At 39.5% G+C, this 21,535-nt stretch overlaps 1 protein-coding gene across 7 annotated transcripts in view; it reads right to left on the reverse strand.

Moving 5' to 3' along the window:
- syngap1b (synaptic Ras GTPase activating protein 1b) overlaps positions 1-21,535 on the reverse strand; it is a 181,021-nt gene that overhangs the window by 96,914 nt on the left and 62,572 nt on the right. For all 7 annotated transcript variants that reach the window (XM_051720255.1, XM_051720253.1, XM_051720252.1 and 4 more), the window contains exon 3: positions 19,933-20,038. In XM_051720255.1, coding sequence (XP_051576215.1) covers positions 19,933-20,038 — 106 coding nt within the window. The remainder of the gene's footprint in view (positions 1-19,932; positions 20,039-21,535) is intronic.

The raw sequence follows: 21,535 nt of genomic DNA on the forward strand, positions 1-21,535 counted from the left end.
CTTGTTTTGTACATCAAATAATAGCGCTAAGAGGTCCTTTCTCCATCATTTTATCACAATGAAGCGTTGTTGTGGTGTGTCCATCAGTGTATTGAGTCCGGGCGGACACATCGACACATTACAAAGTTTCTGCCCTCCCAACAAGTGTTTATGCAGGTTTATACTGTATGAATGGTAAATGCGTTAATCATGATTAAGAAATGTTTAATAATTCAGCAAAATTAATTCTGACAGCTCTAATAAAAATACATAGCACACACAAATATTGGGTTTAATAGTCATTTTAAACGGAATTATTTTCATCAATACTTTTTAGAAGGGATGCACCGATATCAATTCTTTTGGCCGATACCAATTTTAACAAAAAACTATGGGCCGATTATGCTACCGATACCGATATTTTGCAATGTACCTTGTTTTGTCATCAGATAACTGTTTTACTTAAGAATGCTTAAAACAAAAGCTTTTTCACTGTTCTAACAGTAAATAATTTCCATGAATATGGATTGGACCTGTTGAACACATGATAGGCCGAAATTTTAAAAAGAGCCACAGTAATAGATACATACAAGATAAAAAAGATAAAAAAGATACAACAAATGACTAAATATGATAACATGATGATTTCTATGAATTTTTTGCTCATTTTTTATTTCTGTTTTTTGCAGTTTAGAACGCAGCCTTTGAGGTTTCCATATTGCCATATTGCAATTTAAATTTTAATTCAATCCATCATGCAGCATTAATGGATATAATACTGATAAGTATCTCAAAAGTCAAAGCCTGCTTGCACGCAGTTTGGAGCGATTCCCTCATCATGTAGCCTATAAGTAAGTGCCGCTTTGACAATTGTCATGTCCATTTATAGTGTTTTTTCCACATTAACATGAGAAAAAGACAGAATAAAAATAAAATATTACATGTTCTTAGGAGTGGCAACCCTTCTACATATTGTGGCTATTATTATTTGTGGATTGTGCATTTGAATTTTGAGTTTTTACAAATTGTGTTACTAATTAATTATAAATAAACCATCGGTTTTTCATATCAGCATTTTCATGCTTATTACCAGTATGACATTAGTTTTAATTTGGTCAATAATTGGCTATAAATATCACAGCCGATACATTGGTGCATCCCTGCTCTTTAGTATTGAATGAAATATTAGTATATTTATAATCAATTTCTCTCATCCGCCATCTTGAATACATTTGTTTTACTTAGCTTGGCATAATGTATTCAGAAATTGCCATTACTGTGCAGGAAACATCCGATACTGCCTTAGGGGCTGTTCAGATCGAACTTGTTCTTAGTATAAAAAAAGCAATACACAGCATAACCAGTCAAACAGAACGCAGCATTTTTAACTGTTCAAGTTATTTTTAACCTGAAACGGCATCTAAAAAACATGGCGCTCCAGTGCGAGACTAAATATTAAATATAGAATAAACAGCAATATACAACGCAACAGTCAAAGACATCCATGTAGCCTATGTTTACATAGGAAAACTATTTTAAAAAGCGTGGATGGATGTTAAAATTATTTGTTGAAAATAGACCCTTAGAATTTATTCAAAATTAGGTATCGCAGGAAGCTAACTTATGAAGCCGTAAAATTTTGCCTATGAAGGCAGCTTACTAGGAAATGAAACAGAGCATTTTTGAGTTGGGAAAATACATACAGTATTTCCCACTACCGAATGTGTTGCAAAGGAGAATGCATTATGTCCAGTTAACAACCTGAGATTTACAGATTTCTCATTCCTCGATTCATTTTCACTACCCTTGATTCATTATTATTCATTTAGTTTAATTTCCTGTCATTTATGCTACCCAAACGAATTGGCAAGACACGAAGCAGCGGTGCGTCGTTGAAGACGTGCCAGTCGTGGGTCTTTCGTGCAGAGAGCTCTGCAGATGGTTTTTGCATAATGATGCATGTAGTAATGTGAAGTTAATGCAAGTCGAACGTATCCCTTTTGCAATTTTCCTAACCGTATCTTTATTAAAAGTATCACTGACACTGTTCCTTGAGGACTATTTTTCAAGTAAGAAGCCTATTAAGGAAGCAATACACACAGCGATTCAGGGACTTCAGATTTAGGGGTTTGAGATGGTGACAATATTGTAGGATGTGTTGGACTACATCAGTGGCTTTCAAACTGTACAATGCAAAGTTGTACAAACCCTCTAATTCTCAGATGGGGCGTAAAAATTAGTAAGTAGGTCGCCAGAATGGCTGGAGGAAAGTGGCAAAAAATTTTTAATTAATTAATGAATGAAATGAATCTATTAATGAAACGTTTTAATGTATTATTCTTTTCCCATCATCTCTGTTTCTTTTTGGACACAATGGCTTCTGTGCTCAAGGTAAGAGAGAAAATATTGCTCAGCTTGAGCCTTGACATACTGTTTTCTAATTGAAAGGCAGAAACTGTTTCTGACAGCCGAGCAACAACATCAGCCTGAAGGATGACAATAAAAAATGACATATAGGTTTACCAGAAAAACAACATTGCAGAAAAGTCAGTGAATGGATGTTATTGGACCGAATGAAGAAATCTAACCAAAGAAAACATACTACACTACAAAACAAATCATTGCATACATTACATTTAATCTGTGTAATTTGTCTTCAGTTGAAACTCTTGCCAAATGCTGATGGAATTTTACAGTGTGTGGAGAGACTGTCAAAATCCTAATGTACAAATGAATGCAGCAAGTGTCTCTGATAATGGTAAAAAAAACTAAATTTCCATCCCAGGAAATTAGTTATTTTACTAATATCCTCTCAGAAAAAAATATGACTATTTTGCACTTTTAAATGTCTTTACTTTTGGCAATTCGATCAAACAAATGTCAAAGAAGAAATACAAATTGTGGCTCTAATATTTCCAGTTCATATGTCACATACAATATTCTGTGCAGTGTTCTATTGTATACTGCACATTTTGCCAGATGTAGTAGGTCACCCTGGTATTTTATGCATTAAGAAAATGGCAACTTTTTACAATATGGTTCCATTTGTTAACATTAGCTAATGCATTAGGTATATTTAACTAACAATCAACAATATACAGTATTTTTACAGCATTAATCTTTGTTAATGCTAGTTAATTAAAATACAATTGTTCATTGTTAGTTTATGTTAGTTCATAGTTCAGTAATTCTCCATCATCAACTTGTGATGTAAAACAATTATTATATGTTGAAATTAACATTATTCAAAATTAATAAATGCTGTAAAAGTATTGTTCATTGTTAGTTTACGTAAACTAATGTTGTTAACAAATGGAACCATATTATAAAGTGTTACCAAAAAGATTCACATTTACTCTAAAATATAAACTGCAAAAATAGCAAGAGTAGTATGATAGTACGCTATTCTGTACATAGCCTGCAATATGTTTGGAATGGAATACTTGCATAATGCAAAGTATGTAGTGTATATTGCCTACTCCAAATATTATATCTAAACAACATTCAATGATAAACATTTCAAATGGTAGTATGCTACACTGTTGTCACATGACCTCAATAGGTTGCATGTTTAATTCAGCAACATGCATCTAGTATCATCTCCAAAATAAATTTTGATTCAATTTTAGGCCCCATTTTAAAAGTGCTAGTGCTAAGCACAGGACTATGCTTTTAGTCATAAGTGCAAAGTCATTGGGCATGGCCATGAAGTTTTGGTATTTTCGTGCAAGCATGCGCTTAGTCTAGACGCAAGTGGGTTAGGCAAAATTACGTGCGCAAAGCTCTAAATGGGCTGGGCCAATTGCAATTTGAATCTGTGGCTCTTCTCTGGCACCGTCTGCATCCTTTTATACTGTATAGTCCATTCCCTCAAGCACCAGCGAAATAAACGCTGAAAATGTGGTCCTTGTCAGGATTTGTAAGCTCCAATATTTTATAGAGAATGTAATTATTATTAATCATTTTCATCTACTGACACTCAAATCATGGCTTGTATTAGCAGTGATTGTATCGGCACACACTTCACTTTTACCGGTCAATTTTGATTTTGAAAAATTTTATTAATTTATTGAAATTTAACCAAAAATATTTCTAAATTCATATTACACTTCAAACTAAATGAAAATATAATCAAAACAACAAAGTGGTCAAAAAACATACCAAATCCAAACAATTAACTAAACATTGCTTTTGAAACGTATAAGCGCAGTTACCTGTTTCTCAGGAAAATTGCAAATTGTGCTTTGTGCCACTTCGTTACCATACAATACACCAACAGTTTGCACGTATACACCCACAGTTAGTGCAAACGCGCCCGCCCACTTGCGTTTTGCACTGGCATGAAAACTGCGCTTAGAATTAGTGCTCTCACGAAAATTGGATAAGACATTGCGCATGGTCTTAGAGCATAGCGCTGCACTTTGCACACTCATTAAATTAGAGCCCATTGTGTTAAACCTCTTGGTAGTCTGATCAAATAAAAAAAGCATAGTGTGCTCTGTTGTATACTGCACATTGTGGTAAATGTAGTAGCTCGTCTAGGTATTTTAAGCTTGCAAATAATTTGCATACTATATACTGCAAGAATAGTATGAGTAGTATGATAGCATGCTTTGTAGTGCTATTTAAATAGCCTTGGTGCATGGAGTATAAGCTATCTCCAATTCATTATCACTTCCATACACAGACAGACAATAAAGAAACTATCCAAAACCAAGCAAATTAAGTCTCCCGTCAGTAATATGATGATTTGTTCGGTTAGATTTGTCAATCACTTCACTACATCACATAAGCCATGACTTCAAGCTTTCACAGAGTTCTGAGTGGTCCTTTTAAGAAATCCCTTTAAGCTGTCTCACTAAAACAGCCTATAATTGAACAGTGGTAACTATCAAATAAAACTGATTCTTTAAACTACTCCATTCCTCATTTTGACAGTCATATAGCAGTGAAGCTACAGTGCCAGCCGGTCTGATAGCCATCTGATAAGTCACCAAAATGATTCAGCACTCCTTCCTCACGACAAAGAGCAAATCTGATCATGCCGCCTTCAAATCTGACCATACCCTAATATTCAACATGTGACTCCCTGACCTATAACCTAATAATGGATTATCAAACGGCACAAAATCTGATCACTATGTGAGAAATCAACGGCAGTCAGTGTGTTTTTTATTCTTTGGGGTAGATGCTTTAGCCTCTGGACAGACCGGCACCATGACACACCTGTTGCATATTTCATATGACAGGACATATGAGGCTACAGCACTGGAGCAGAGCAGCAAAAACAACACTATTTGAAATGAATTGTGTGTCCTTGACCAACCTCTGCCTTTGGGCGAGCCGTATACATTTAGGATTATTTCACAATCAACATTTGTTGCATCTGTAATCTCAAAATGAGTCTGGGAGCGAAGGCAGATGTAGGTAAAGGTTTTATGTGCAATTCAAACTCGTCATATTGAAACACGGTACTATACCTAGTATACTGTGGTGGTGGGGGCGTGGTTAAGCGGCGGTTTGTGAATGGAGATCGAGATCAGGAGATAAGAACGTTAAGGATCATCACCTGGCAATGATTGCCTCTAACAGCTGTTTGTCATTGCAGTGAGATTGGAGACGGGCTTTTAAGAGCGAGCCAGACGCCAGTGAGGGTGAGAGAGCTTAACTGAGTGTGTCCACTGAAAAGTGTGATTTATAGACTGTGAAAAGTGTGGGAAATAAAGCCCCTTTTGAGTTGGATCTCGCCATCTCCCGCATCCTCCTTGCCATGAAAACTAAGAACTTTGTTACACTTGTGCCGAAACCTTGGTATTAAGGGAGGAAGAAGTCCGCCATGGATCCCTCACATCTGGAGGACGTGGTCAAGACCCTCGCCAGCATCCACCAGATGCAACATCAGGCCCTCCTCGAGCTGCGCACTGAGCAGGAACATTGATTCACTGTGCTCCTCCAGGCCCAAGCGGAGGACCGGCAGATGTTCTGGAGCTTGCTGCGCAAGGAGGGTGCTGCCGCCACGACCTCAGACTCCGTGACCGCCCCGCTCCAGGTTCCGCTAGTCAAGATGGGCCCCCTTGACAATCCAGAGGCCTTCTTGGAGCTCTTTGAGCAGACGGCAGGGGCATGCGGATGGCTGAGCATCCAGTGGGCGGTCCGATTGATTCCACTACTGTCCGGAGAAGCCCAACTCGCGGCGCAGCAGTTACCAGTGGAGAACCTCCTGATGTACACCAACTTGAGAAAAGCCATCCTGCAATGGGTCGGCCAGACACCCGAGCATCAGCGCCAATGCTTCCGCTCTATGACCACTGGCGAGCACGGCTACCTGTTCGCCTTCTCCTAACAGTTCCGGGACGCCTGCCGGAGGTGGTTGCTGGCTGAGCAATGTGACGTCGGAGCTGTCATCGATCTGGTGGTACTGGAGCAGTTCATCACTCGACTTCCGAGAGGGATGGCGGAGTGGGTCCAGTGCCACCGTCCGGTGTCGCTCCAAATGGCCATCCAGCTGGCACAGGACCACATGGTGGCATATTCAGGAGGTAGCGAGCCCTGAGATCCTTCTCTTTCTCTCTCGTTCCCTTGTCTCCCCTCCTCCCCCTGCTTTCCGTCCTGTTCCTCCTCCCTGGAAACGGTGAGGAGCTCCTCCCATACCAGCTTCTCGACTCCGGAGATTGCACTACCCGCCGGTTTCCCCTGCCCCTCTCCACCCTCACTCCCAGAGTGGTGAACCCACTGTCACGGGTGCGGGCGTGGAGCCTGGGCCGGTCTGTTGGGGCTGCTGGGAGCCCGGGCATTTCCGGGACCAGTGCCCACTGATGGAGGTGGGCACATTGGTTCGGGTCCCCGATGCGCCGCAGGCCGCCCCCAATCGAGCTGGTATGTACCGCATACCTGTGAGTATTAAAGAGGGTACATACCATGCCTTTGTGGATTCAGGTTGCAGGCGAACCGCCATCTATCAATGCCTGGTTCAAGTCGAGGCTTTGGGTGCTAGTCACAAGGCAAAGATAAGGTGTGTGCATGGGGATATCCATGATTATTCTGTAGTGACCATGACAATTCAATTTCAGGGACAAAAGCATAATGTCGAGGCTGCGGTTAGTTTGAGCCTCACCTATCTGCTAATTTTGGGCATGAATTGGTCAGCATTTTCCACTCTATTAAGGGAAATTTGTGCAGATGGGTCCTGTAACAGAGCGCCTCGGTGTGGGGTTTGTGATGCGCTGGCTGGGGAGGCGGAGCCGGGGCCATCTATGTCAGCTCGCATCAGGATGACGTATGGGAGGGGGAAGTTTCGGCTTCCCCAGTACTTAGAGGATTCCCCGCCGGGGATTTTCCTCTGGAGCAGACGTGAGACTAGACTCTTGGGCACGCCTTCGACCAAGTGAGAGTTATTGATGGTCACTGCCTTTAGCCAGATATTGCACTCGCCTATCCATACTTTTCTATTAGAAATGATCGGTTGTATCGAGTGACGCAGGACTCTCAGACAAAGGAAGATACAACCCAGTTATTGATAACGAAAGCCGTCGGGAAATGTTATTTCAGACGGTTTATTATAATCTGATGGCGGGTCACTTAGGGCAGGAAAAGACACTGAACCGTCTAATGGCCCATTTTTATTGGCGAGGCATTCGCGGGGATGTTCGCAGATGGTGTGAATCCAGCTGGTGAATCCGCTGGCCACGCCAAGAGCGCCTTTGTGCCCACTTCCTTTGATCGAGGTCCCCTTCGAAAGAATTGGTATAGACCTCGTCGGGCCATTAGAGCTGATGTCATGAGGACATCACTTTGTGTTGGTTCTGGAGGACTACACAACACGATATCCGGAAGCAGTGCCTTTGCGCAACATCTCATCACATAGTATTGCGAATGCACTCTTCAGAATAATCTCCCGAGTGGGGATTCTGAAAGAAATCCTCACTGATCAAGGCACTACTTTTATGTCACGTACACTATGCGAGCAATTATTGGGCATTAAATCAATTCGGACAAGCGTCTACCACCAACGAATGGACGGCTTGGTCGAACCGTTAAATAAAACCCTTAAAAACATGATTCGTAAGTTCGTGCACGAAGATGCTCGGAATTGGGATAAGTGGCTTGAACCCCTGTTATTGGCAGTTCGAGAGGTCACGCAAGCCTCTATGGGGTCCTTCCCATTTGAATTATTGTATGGGCGTAAGCCTCGCGGTGTCTTAGATGTCGTGAGGGAAAATTGGGATGAGGGACCTTCAAAGAGCAAAAACAAAATTAAATACATGACCTGAGAGAAATACCTGAGAGAAATACTCCACACATTGGGGCAACTATCACAGGGGAATTTGATACAGGCTCAAGAACATCAGACCTGGCTGTATAACAGGGGAGCTCGGCTACGGGAATTTACACAGGGCGATAAAGTCCTTGTATTACTACCCACATGTATTACTACCCACATCAAGCTCTAAATTACTCGCAAAGTGGCAAGGGCCCTTTGAGGTCACACAGCGAGTCGGGGAAGTAGATTATGAGGTTAAATGAATGGAGAGGGGCAGAGTACAGCAAATTTACCACCTCAAACTAAAGCCTTGGAGGGAAGTGGTCCCCGTGGCTTTGGCGACGGTGGTACCAGAGAGGGAGGAGCTCGGGCTGGAGGTGAACTTAAAAGCCAATCGCGGCACCCCATCACTTGCGGAGACCACCTCTCACCGCTGCAAATCACGGACGTGGCCTGGTTGCAAAGAGAATTTTCGGACATGTTCTTGCCCCTTCCCGGTCATATGAACCTCATAAAACACCATATCGAAACAACCCCAGGGGTAGTGGTACGGTATCTGGGGTTCCAATTGGGTCACGGGCAGGTGCGCCCCTAAATTGATAAGACTGCACCTGTTGCAGCCTGCCTGAGACCCAAGACCAAAAAGGAGGTGAGACATTTCCTGGGGCTGGCTGGCTATTATTGGAGGTTTGTGCCTAATTATTCAGACATCACCTGCCCGCTGACTGATCTCACTAAAAAGGGAGCCCTAGACCCGGTCCAGTGGTCCGAGCCGTGCCAACAGGCTTTTATGCAGGTGAAGGCTGTGCTTTGTGGTGGGCCGTTGTTACATGCTCCTGATTTTTCTCCCCCTTTTCTTGTACAGACCGACATGTCAGACAGGGGGTTGGGAGCCGTGTTGTCCCAGGTGGTCGAGGGGGAGGAGCACCGTTGAGATGGAGTGTCTGGCCATCAACTGGGTGGTCCTCACCCTTCAGTATTACCTCCTGGGACAGGCTTTCACACTCTGTTCGGACCACATCATGCTCCAGTGTCTCCATCGCATGAAGGATACTAGCATGCGGATCACCCGTTGGTATCCGGCTCTTCAGCCTTTTAAGTTTAATGTGGTCCACAGACCGGGGCGCAGATGGCTGTCGCGGACTTCCTCTCCAGAAATGGGGGGGAGTATTGGGCAGGCCATATGGCTCCCCAGCCTGAGTCGGGTGATGGGGGTATGTGGTGGTGGGGGCATGGTTAAGCGCCGGTTTGTGAATGGAGAGCGAGATCAGAAGATGAGAGCGGTAAGGATCATCACCTGGCAATGACTGCCTCTAACAGCTGTTTGTCATTGTAGTGAGAGTGGAGACGGGATTTTAAGAGCAAGCCAGATGCCAGTCAGGGTGAGAGAGCTGCACGGAGCAGAGTGTTCCAGAGTGCGATATTTGTGTAGTGCTGAAAAGACTTATTTGAGTGTGTCCACTGAAAAATTTGATTTATAGACTGTGAAAAGTGTGGGAAATAAAGCCCCTTTTGTGTTGGATCTTGTCGTCTCCCTCTTCATCTTGCCACGGAAATTAAGAACTTTGTTACATATATCTACTGCAAAATCGTTTTTTACGTGGCTTGTTGTACATATTGCAGAATTTTCCTGGTGAAATGAACACTAGTGGTGCTAAAACAATGATTTCCACACAAATCAAATGTAAAATAGCATATTTTCAGTTCATAAAGACTTTATTCCTGTTCGTCATGCAATACTTTCTCATGACATCAAAACAATTTCATAATAGTGCATGACTTGCAAATGTTAAAATGTATCGCCTTACATTACCTAATCAACTACAATTACCAGCTTGTTCAAGTGCAATCAAATTGCACGGTAGCTCATCTGATAGAGTGTTGCACTTGTGATGCAAAGGACCAGGATACGAGTCCCGAAGAGCACTCGAGTCAAATACGTGAGCCAAAAGTGTCATAGAAGCACCACAAAATTATGTTGTTGCTTCGGCAATTGCATTTTTCAAGTTCTCACATTTTCTTTTATGACACTATCAGTTAGGTTTAGGTTTCAGGTTTAGGGTAGGGGAGTAAGTTGATTTAAAACTCAATAAAGCATTAAACTCATCTGTTTGGGAGAAAATGTAACATACTTTTAACGCTACACAGTGGACATTTCATTTCAGAACTGCCGTGGATCATGCAAAGCACCACGTAATATCATTTTGCAAAAATGTCTCCATATGATATCCAACTCCAAAGAGGTTTAAGGCTCATATAAACTATTACAACTAATAATGACCAATACCAGTTTGACTTGAGTTAAATGCACATGTGAGGTGTACCTTCTGCTACAAGGAATATGTTAGAGCTCAGTGTTTATAAAGCATAACAACCTAGTGACTGCACAAATGTCCCACATGGCATTGTGAACTTGAACACAGCATGTTGTTCATTGTGATGGAATGAAAAGCTGCCCATGTTCAGAATCAATAATTCATATTGTAGCATGAGCTAGAAGAACAGGAGAAGAGAGAATGGGGAAAAAAAGAACAGGTCTGACAAAACTATTGTCTCGCCTTTGGCATCCTGCAAGGACAAAGAAATGTTTCCATTAAACGAAATATTGAAAAATGAAATGTCTGCCTAGAAAGAGGATGAGGGAGAGAGAGATAATCAGTGGGAGAATCTGTACAAACGTAAGTGTAGAGTTTTTGACGAAATTAAAATGTAACAGTACTTTTTAATCTAAAGCCATAGCATAAAGAAATTGAGGCAATCAGATAAGAAAACAGGCACAGACTGTACTTGTTATAATGTTGCCCTTCCAAAAACAGTCCAAGAAAATACTATTTAATATTAAATGCTAAACATCTTCACACTTGATGTGTAATTAAAGGCAGAAACTGACAAAAGTGATAGTTCAACAATTTGTCATAATTTACTCATCTTAATACGGAGCCCCTTAGAGGACTGGATGAATTTATTTTCTGAAATAAATCAGCTCAAACATTTTGACAAACATCTCCTTTTGAGTTACACATAAAATTAAAAATGGAGCTGGAATGACATGGGGGTGAGTAAATAATGACAGATTTTTCATTTTTTGGTGAGCTATTCATTTATAGGTTTATTCCTCTGATGCACTCTGGTGAAGACATCTGCATTATTACACAAACTAATGCCTCGTTTCAAAATATGTGCCCAGTCACACGATGTAAGTTTGCACAGAGCAATATGCTCTGCAATCCCAAATGTTTATTTATTAACGTGACTCATTTTCTCATACGACTATACATCTTTCCACATCACAGTAATTCATTTAGCCTAGGACTATTTTCATTATACAGTAATAGCGAGTGCTGGGTATTGTCAAGTCGAATTTCTGTCAATATGTCATTTCTTACATTATGTGCTACAACATTTACTCTGAGTCTAAATATTAAAGGAATAGTTCACCCAAAAATGAAAACTCTCTCTTTACTCACCCTCATGCCATCCCAGATGTGTGTGAATTTCTTTCTTCTACAGAACATTAACAAAGATTTTTAGAAGAATATCTCAGCTCTGTAGGTCCATACAATGCAAGTGTATGGTGGTCAAAACTTTGAAGGTCCAAAAAGCACATAAAGGCAGCATAAAAGTAATCCATAAGACTCCAGTGGTTTAATCCATGTCTTCAAAAGCGATCTAATTGATTTGGGCTAAGAACAGACCAAAATGTAACTACTGATGTCAAGATTTACAGTGAAATATTGTTACATTTTGGTCTGTTCTCACCCAAAACTGACTGGATTGCTTCAGAAGACATGGATTTAACCACTGGAGTCTTATGGATTACTTCTATGCTGCATTTATGTGCTTTTGGAGCTTCAAAGTTTTGGTCACCATTCACTTGCATTGTATGAAACTGCAGAGCTGGGATATTCCTCTTAAAAACTTATTTTGTGTTCTGCAGAAGAAAGAAAGTCATACACATCTGGAATGGCATTAGGGTGAGTAAACGATGAGAGAATTTTCATTTTTGTGTGAACTATTCTTTTAACATTATTTTTTATTAACATTATTAACATTTTTGACTGAAATCAATTTTGTTTCTTTACTAAAAATGGTATACTTCATCTGAGTGGCTCAAGGCTTGGTTACTTTCCCTACATTTGCCATTTGAAAACACAAACAAAATTTGGACTGGATTTGATGAGTTTAGGCCCGTGACAAAAAAAAGCGACACTTGTGTTGTTTGCAGTCAAATCTGATCGACCTAAGGAAACGAATGGGTGAGACCATAACACAGAGCAATTTATTTGGGAATTTGTCAAATAAAATCAATAATTCAGCCTTAATGCAGAACACACACAGGCAGAAATAAAGGGGAGAGACTGTAACACATTCAAAATGCAGAACACATGGAATTAATTAGTGCAGCCATCTACTGGTTATATTTGTCATAACATGATTTTCAAGTCATGTAATTGTTCTTTTTTTGCACCAGATGGCAGCAATCTGTCCTCAAAACATGACACATTCTCATATTTTCTTCATGTTTTAACTTATAGAAGTGCAGATTTTTCCTGTAGAGAAATTAAAATACATTTGATTATGTGCATATGCAAATTAATGGTGTAATTGAGAAATAGCATATAATCCCCCCAAATGCACAACTTTAGTGTTTTTATTTTATTGAAGTTAGTGTTATAACATTTAATTCTTAAATAAAAAAAATAAAAATAAACTTTATTGTTTTTGGTCAAATTGGACTGCAAACAATACAACTGTGAGTCAAACGAACAGTGCACTAGGGATAAAGGAATAGTTTAGCCCAAAATTAAAATTCTCTCATCATTTACTCACGCTCATGTTGTTCCAGCCATGCATAATTTTGTTTCTTTAATTAAAAACAAAAGAAGATGTTTAGCATAATGTCTGAGTTATTCTTTTGAATGAAAGTGGATGGTGATTTATATAGTACAAGCTGCTATAAGGACAAGTCTTCTGGAGGAATATAGCTTTGTATGAGAAACAAACAATTTCAATGACCAACGTCATTTTTTTATTGTTTGTCATCAATGACATTAAGCCTGGCATGCTGCTTTAAATTTTTTTTAAATGAAAACAAGCATTAATGAGATTTAAGAGCTCCAGCAGTAAAGAAGATTTTTAGTGAATAACAACTTATATTTCAATCTGTTCCTCATCCAAAACTATCATATTACTTCAGAAGACTTAAGAATATAGCACACAAGTCATTTGCACTATTTTTACGATATTTATATGGTGATTTTTTTTGTCCTTTATGGAGCTTGACAGCATAAATAATCATCCACTTTTTTTGTTTAAAAAAGCGCAGATTGGATATTTTGCATCAACACATCAGTTTGTGTTTCACTGGGTAAAGAATATAATACAGGGACTGGAACAACATGAGGGTGAGTAAATGATGCCCAAATTTTCATTTTGGGGGGAACTATCCCATTAACTAAAAGATTCTATATTCGATCCATACATAAAACGTGTATCCAAACAAATTATCATGTCACAGTTGATTATCTTTTCTACTGTTAATAAACACTCAAGAAAGATCTCCACACTTTTCAGACTTCACCATACAATGAAAAGCATATCACAGTTATAAGAGGCATGGCAGTGTTGATTTGCTTACAAATGCAAATTGCAATTAACTACCAAAATTAAACTCAAGCTTTTAAGTGCTTGTTTATTGCTTAGTCTTCAATTAATTCTGATGCCTGAGGCAGTACAAATTGCATCTTTGAGAGTATATTACATGCGAAGACAAAATTCAACCAAATGGAAGTGAGCTGTTGTCAAATTTTTGAGAGGATTTTAAGGGGAAGCTAATAGCTTGCAGCCACATTACTTTTAAAGGTGAAGTGTGTAATTTTGCAAAGATAACTATAAGTAAGCCATTTGTACAGTAGGTTGATTTGTAAACACTATGGCTCTGTGGCACTATCAAAACATTGCTCTGTTTGTTTGAGCGGTCTAACATACTGTATGTATTTCTGACTCAACTAATGGTGTAAATTTACGGCAGAGACGACCTGTATGACTGACCAGTGGCATAGCGGAAGTGTGGACAGAAGGGGTGGTAGGAGTCTTTGAGGAACCTGTTTGTAAACAGTCATTAATTTTGTAATTTTGTTTGGTGCCAGAAATTACATACTTCACCTTTAACCATAAAAATGATATCTATTAGATGTGGTGTTTTAGGCAGTATACAGTGCATCTGGAAAGTATTCACAGCGCTTCACTTTTTCCACATTTTGTTATGTTACAGCCTTATTCCAAAATGGATTAAATTCATTATTTTCCTCAAAATTCTACAAACAATACCCCATAATGACAACGTGAAAGAAGTTTGTTTGAAATCTTTGCAAATTTATTAAAAATAAAAAACGAAAAAAATCACATGTACATAAGTATTCACAGCCTTTGCCATGACACTCAAAATTGAGCTCAGGTGCATCCTGTTTCCACTGATCATCCTTGAGATGTTTCTACAACTTGATTGGAGTCCACACATCTGTCTATATAAGGTCCCACAGTTAACAGTGCATATCAGAGCACAAACCAAGCCATGAAGTCCAAGGAATTGTCTGTAGACCTCCGAGACAGGATTGTATCGAGGCACAGATCTGGGGAAGGGTACAGAAACATTTCTGCAGCATTGAAGGTCCCAGTGAGCACAGTGGCCTCCATCATCTGTAAATGGAAGAAGTTTGGAACCACCAGGACTCTTCCTAGAGCTGGCCGCCCGGCCAAACTGAGCGATCGGGGGAGAAGGGCCTTAGTCAGGGAGGTGACCAAGAACCCGATGGTCACTCTGACAGAGCTCCAGCATTTCTCTGTGGAGAGAGGAGAACCTTCCAGAAGAACAACCATCTCTGCAGCACTTCACCAATTAGGCCTGTATGGTAGAGTGGCCAGACGGAAGCCACTCCTCAGTAAAAGGCACATGACAGCCCGTCTGGAGTTTGCCAAAAGGCACCTGAAGGACTCTCAGACCATAAGAAACAAAGATTGAACTCTTTGGCCTGAATGGCAAGCGTCATGTCTGGAGGAAACCAGGCACCGCTCATCACCTGGCCAATACCATCCCTACAGTGAAGCATGGTGGTGGCAGCATCATGCTGTGGGGATGTTTTTCAGCGGCAGGAACTGGGAGACTAGTCAGGATCAAGGGAAAGATGAATGCAGCAATGTACAGAGACATCCTTGATGAAAACCTGCTCCAGAGCGCTCTGGACCTCAGACTGGGGCGAAGGTTCATCTTACAACAGGACAACAACCCTAAGTACACAGCCAAGATAACAAAGGAGTGGCTATGGGACAACTCTGTGAATGTCCTTGAGTGGCCCAGCCAGAGCCCAGACTTGAACCCGATTGAACATCTCTGGAGAGATCTGAAAATGGCTGTGCACCAACACTCCCCATCCAACCTGATGGAGCTTGAGAGGTCATGCAAAGAAGAATGGGAGAAACTGCCCAAAAATAGGTGTGTCAAGCTTGTAGCATCATACTCAAAAAGACTTGAGGCTGTAATTGGTGCCAAAGGTGCTTCAACAAAGTACTGAGCAAAGGCTGTGAATACTTCTGTACATGTGATTTTTATTTTATTTTTATTTTTTTATTTTTTTATAAATCTGCAAAGATTTCAAACAAACTTCTTTCATGTTGTCATTATGGGGTATTGTTTGTAGAATTTTGAGGAAAATAATGAATTTAATCCATTTTGGAATAAGGCTGTAACATAACAAAATGTGGAAAAAGTGAAGTGCTGTGAATACTTTCCAGATGCAATTTATTATCAAATAAAAAGTAGGTGTTGCATGACAATACAGATTTTTTTTATAGTTGAAAATCAAGCCCATAAGTTGAGTTGAATTCGACTATTCAACCCACTGTCAAGATTCTGAAACATAGGATAGCAGGGAAAGAGTAATTTATATTCATGAGTAAAGTGATAACTGATTGGTCGATTCAGTAATATTCATCAGGAAAGCAGTACCTGATTGGTCAGAGAAATCATAACCCAGCACCTTAACCTAACCCTAACAAATCAGGTAGTGCTTTCCTCATTAATATGAATGAGTCTTCCTCTGCCAGCCTACGTTTTGGAAATCCGCCACCCGCTGTATTTCCTACAGACGCATTTTGTAAATCACATGGAAAGCGTCTAGTTGATTAGTCTATGCAACCCCTATAAAAAGTTTTAGTAAATGACTTATAAAGTTTAACAAAAAGACAAACTTATAGCCCTTTAACGTATCCCAAAAACAGAATAATAAAAAAAAAAATTTAAAAAAGAGATTATTTTGATAGACACAAAACTTTCCAAATGTTCTAGAAAACCCTTCATTTATAACACAGGAGCTTTGTTCCAAACCTTAGTGAGCTGCCTACCTAGGCAGCATTTTATGGCACCATAATCACACTCCTGATGTGAAAGTTGTCCCAAAACGCAATATTATGCTGCCTTATAAGATATCTTGTTTTGGACAAGAAAAAGTCGATTACAAATATACTTTATTTCTTTCAATATAAATGTATCAATAAATAAGAGCTTATTAAAAAAGAAAAAAAAATGGGTACAATTTGTTTAACCAAGATTTGTGGGTGCTATTTTTTTTAAATCTTACCAGAGAAGTGCATTGTTAGCTTAGCAACATCCGCTAATACCAGTCTCTCATGCAGCTAAATGAGGTGCACCACTTGTGTAGTACGCGTAGTTGTTGCCTGTGTAGAGCGTTTCAATTCAGTCACTTATGAGGGTCCATTTCACTTGGGACGCTCTCTAAGAAGGCAGTAAGACAGCTCACTTAGGGTTTGGAACAGTGCTAAGTAGTCTTACTCTAAACAGTCTACCCATAATGCAAACTAAGCAGGAAAAGCAATGGGGAAAAGCTACTGCAAAATAGGTCACCGTGTCATTGTACTGCACAATGGATCCATACTTCACTGAACGTTACCCACCCCGCTGCCCGCCTCGTCATCTAACATGAGCTAATTTATGCCGTTCTCATGAGATCAATTCCATTCTTTAAGGGCTTGAGTTCTGGAAAGCTTATGGTGCTATGAAGTTCCTACGTCACTCAAAGTGCAGAAATAACATTCAGTAATGCTGACTACATCAGAGATTCATGGAATTGTGTGAATCCCTAATCGTTGTCACACAAACTGCAGAAGGAGTCTCGAATGAGCAGCAGAGGGCCACCTTGTTCAACATCTCACATGGATTTGCTATTCAACAGACAGCAGAGGCATGGTATGTTGTTTGTTAATCTTTGTTTATACCTGCAGGTAAAATATGATTTTTGGAACATCAAACTCAAGTCTGTTTAATTGTTTGTATCAGAACAGCAAAAAACAAATGAAATCCGATTTTTACAAACCAGGTCCAAACCACATCCATGTGTGGTTTGAAATCGAAAGTGTCTCAGTTTGAATGGTCAGAAGCAATTTTATTATTTTTTTTTTGTCTTTTTGCTCATACAAATTGCCCAATACTGTCTGCAGCTGTGTCTGAATTCACCCATTTTCGCTCACTCTTTCCTCATTTAGTGAACTATGTGTCATTTACTATGTAGTGAACTGTCAATGAGCGAAAAAGTCCTAAAGATCAGATTTGAAAACCAAATCTGATTTGTGTACAGTCAGTGTTCAGTTTAAGTCTACATGCTGTTTAAAAGTTTGCTTTAGTCGAACTAAAACAACAATTTATCATTTTAAAATGTCATGTAAACACTTTAGTCCAACTGAAATTGTACCAGTCGATTTTGCAAAGTCAGACTAACGAACCTAGATAACATGATTGTAGCTCGGCTTTGTCAAGCAAGTATACACCTTAACCCTTATACACATACCTTGGGTCTTCAGTGACCCGAAACCTCATTCCACCCCCTGTACCTCATCCATTTTTTGTACTTGTGCCCACACCTCTTTAGTATTCCTCAATCCTTATCTTATAAATAGTGTAACACAAATAAATGCCAAAATTGCAAATAAAATATTTTTTATAATGGTTTAAGTACCAAAAGTGTATAGGCAGTGTTTCCCCAATATGCATTTTGCAGCAGCGCTGCACCGCCACTGAATTATGAGCGCCGCTGTTGGGATTTCGCATGGTTTATTTAATATTCTTGATGTAATATAATGCTTGCCAGCTCCAGTCAGCTGTACGCTTTGTACACTGCGAAAGAGACCCCACCACACACACACACACACACACACACACACATACACACTAATACATGCACTTGCTCACAGTAACGTCACCGTATAACACACGTGTCAAACTTGCTTAATTTCATTTGGCCCTGAAATGCATCTGAAACATAGTATGGCAGAGGATCGCAACGCTTCACTGACCAATAAGTTAGTGCTTTCCTCAAATTAATGAGCCTTCCCCTGTCATCTGTATGTTTTGGAGCACATTTTGCTTGCTTCAAAAGAGTGAAACAGCCCTACACAGATCAATTATCAACACGGCTCAATCATGGATAGAGCAGCACGAGCGCAGAGCAGGTGCGGTTATTCGCAGACTGGTCTCAACCGAACAGACTATTTCAAATTATAAAAATCAGATGTTCATTTTTTCCCACAGATGTCACTGTTGTTAATATCATAATGTTCATCTGCATCCTAACCTCAAAATCAATGCTGTTCTGTCAAATGTGCATTTCAATGAACATAACATGTAATATTATTGGTAACTGCATGGGTGCTACCAAAGCAGGTGCTGGTGCCACATTTTCAATGGGCCCTTTGAGGGCACAAATAAACTCTAATATGGCCTAGGCTGAAATTTAGTTTGATACCCCTGTTTTAGGCTGTTCTTCAACCAACATGCGTTAATACGGGTCCGGCGTTGCGGGCTTGTGGACGCATGCAAAACAGCACCGCTACTGAAAACAATCCTAGGGGAAACACTGATAGGGTCATTAGAGACCCTAGATATGTAATAGTGTTGTTTCATTTCTTTTTTTTTTTTGCACTTCCATAAATTATATTTGTATGATTATTTAATATCTATATAAGTTCACTATCACATGATATCTATTTCTTTGTGTATTACAAGAGAAACGAGTACTATATTCATACAAATAAATACTTATTGCACTATAATTTTCTGTGCAACAAATGTGAATTATCAGTATCCCATATGTGTGTACACATACATAATATACATGTTATTTCTTACTCAAAGTGGCACTGTTGTGTCAGTTATTGACTTGATTTGCATTTGACATTGCTATTTGATGAAGAAGCAACATGGAAGTAAACTATAGCAAGTGTAACACATGAACAGTATGATTTGGCTATTGTCATTTTGGCGTACTACTGAAATTATGTAAGTTGTGCATCTGTTTAGACTCAATAAGTGCCTGAGAAAACACTTTTGTGTAACGTTTGTGTAGCTTATGTGTAACTTATGAGTTATATGAAGCTCAATATGTGTTTGACAGCCAGGTGCTTCTCAAGAAACTTCAGTGTGGAAGTAATGAATCCTGACATCTTTCCTTCAAATATACAATTACACTTTGTGTCATGTATACTTGGAAAGAGAGATGAAAACTATAGCTCGACTAAGCAAAAACCAGCTCTAGCTCAATTGTAACTGCACATGTAAACGCTTTACAGGTGCAAACGCATCCGACTCAGTGGAAGCAGGGCGCCACGTGTCAAACTTCACTCACCCATCTCAGGATGGTGCCTTCCCTCCACAGGCACGCTGACCGTCCGTCGCAGCAGCTTGTTCCTGTGCGACTCGGAGCGCTGCTCGCGCATCAACAAAGGGTGAATCTGCGGGGAGCAGAGAAAAAGGTCAGTGCACAGAAGTCAGGGTCAATACGCCATGGTGAGTCATACTTTGACTTTGGGCTTTGCAACGATAGCCGTCCTTAGGCAGAGCAGGGCAGTCTGAGCATTTTTGCATTTAAAGACCCCATTAAATACAAATGAAAAAAGTCCATGTATGTTCGTTTTGAAGTGTACTTCTAAAGTTAACAAAATTAACTTTTAGTAGATATACGCATTTAAAATCTGCAGTCTTTCTCTACTAGGACCCTAAAAGTTCATTTAAAAAAGTTAATTGGACTAAAAGCCGATTAATTTTTATTGAGTTTTTAAAACATGGCGCTCATGGTGCTAGACATAAAAAAAGTGTGAGCCAAAGTGGCCAAAGAAGCATGTCATGCTCATGTGTACATACACCAATAACTAAAAAAATAGCATAGACAGAACACAAGAACACATCTTGTGTGAACACTCCCTAATTGGAAGCCTCCGCTTTTAAAACATCAGGTCCCTATGGGGCTGGATTTCTTGAAATAATATAGCATGTGCGTGCGTTTGGGGCGAGGGGAGAAAATAATTACAAAATTGTGTGTGTAATGTGTTTATTTAAGCCTTGGTATGGGGCTGTGTCTCAAGAGAGATTCTTCTTAACGGAGGAGAACTCGCTGTACATGGCACCTCCTCTGGTGTCCGCAAGCAGAAGGAAGCAAACCTCTCAGCACAGGTTTGCCATCTATATTGCACAGGGGCCATTTAGCGATGTCGGCATCTCTCCTGTGTTCCCGGGGTTTTGAGAGCAAAGCTGTGAAAGAAGCGATTACCTACAGTCTGGGGTGATAAATGAGTGGGGCAGGAGAGGATCAGTCACTGAGCTCCTGTGGGAAGCAGTGTAAGCGGCGCTTGTCACCTGAAATCAGGGGGGCCCTGTCACTCGGCTGCAGTCACATGACCCAGATGCATTCTTATACATATTTTTACAGGCCAAATTATATTTTAAACATGTGTTGTAAATATAGTTTTTTAAACCTTTCCATAATCAAATCTAAAAATATATAAAAAATATGTACTACAGGGGCAAGAAATAATTTGAATATTGGAATAAATCAGCTATTTTCCATTAAATACATTTTATATATATATATATTTCAAACATATTTCTATATTTTTATCTTTATATACAAAAAATGGCCAGAAAATACATCTGGAACAATAAATAACTAAAATATATTAAAAATACATCTTTATTAATATATTTTCCAATACCAATATATGTTTCTTATATTTTCTAAAAATATTTAATATTTAGATTTTAAAATACAAACAAATGGCAAAAAATATGTTTGGAACAAAACTAAAATATATGAAAAATATAAATATATTTTACATTGGCCATTTTTGTTTATTTGAAATAATAAATTTTTATTTTATGTATTTCATACATATTCGCAATAAAAACAGTTATAAAGCAACTAATTTCTATTCTTAAATTTATATTATTTTAAC

This window comes from Myxocyprinus asiaticus, chromosome 16 (genome assembly GCF_019703515.2).
Source record: "Myxocyprinus asiaticus isolate MX2 ecotype Aquarium Trade chromosome 16, UBuf_Myxa_2, whole genome shotgun sequence".
Classification (NCBI taxonomy): Eukaryota; Metazoa; Chordata; class Actinopteri; order Cypriniformes; family Catostomidae; genus Myxocyprinus; species Myxocyprinus asiaticus.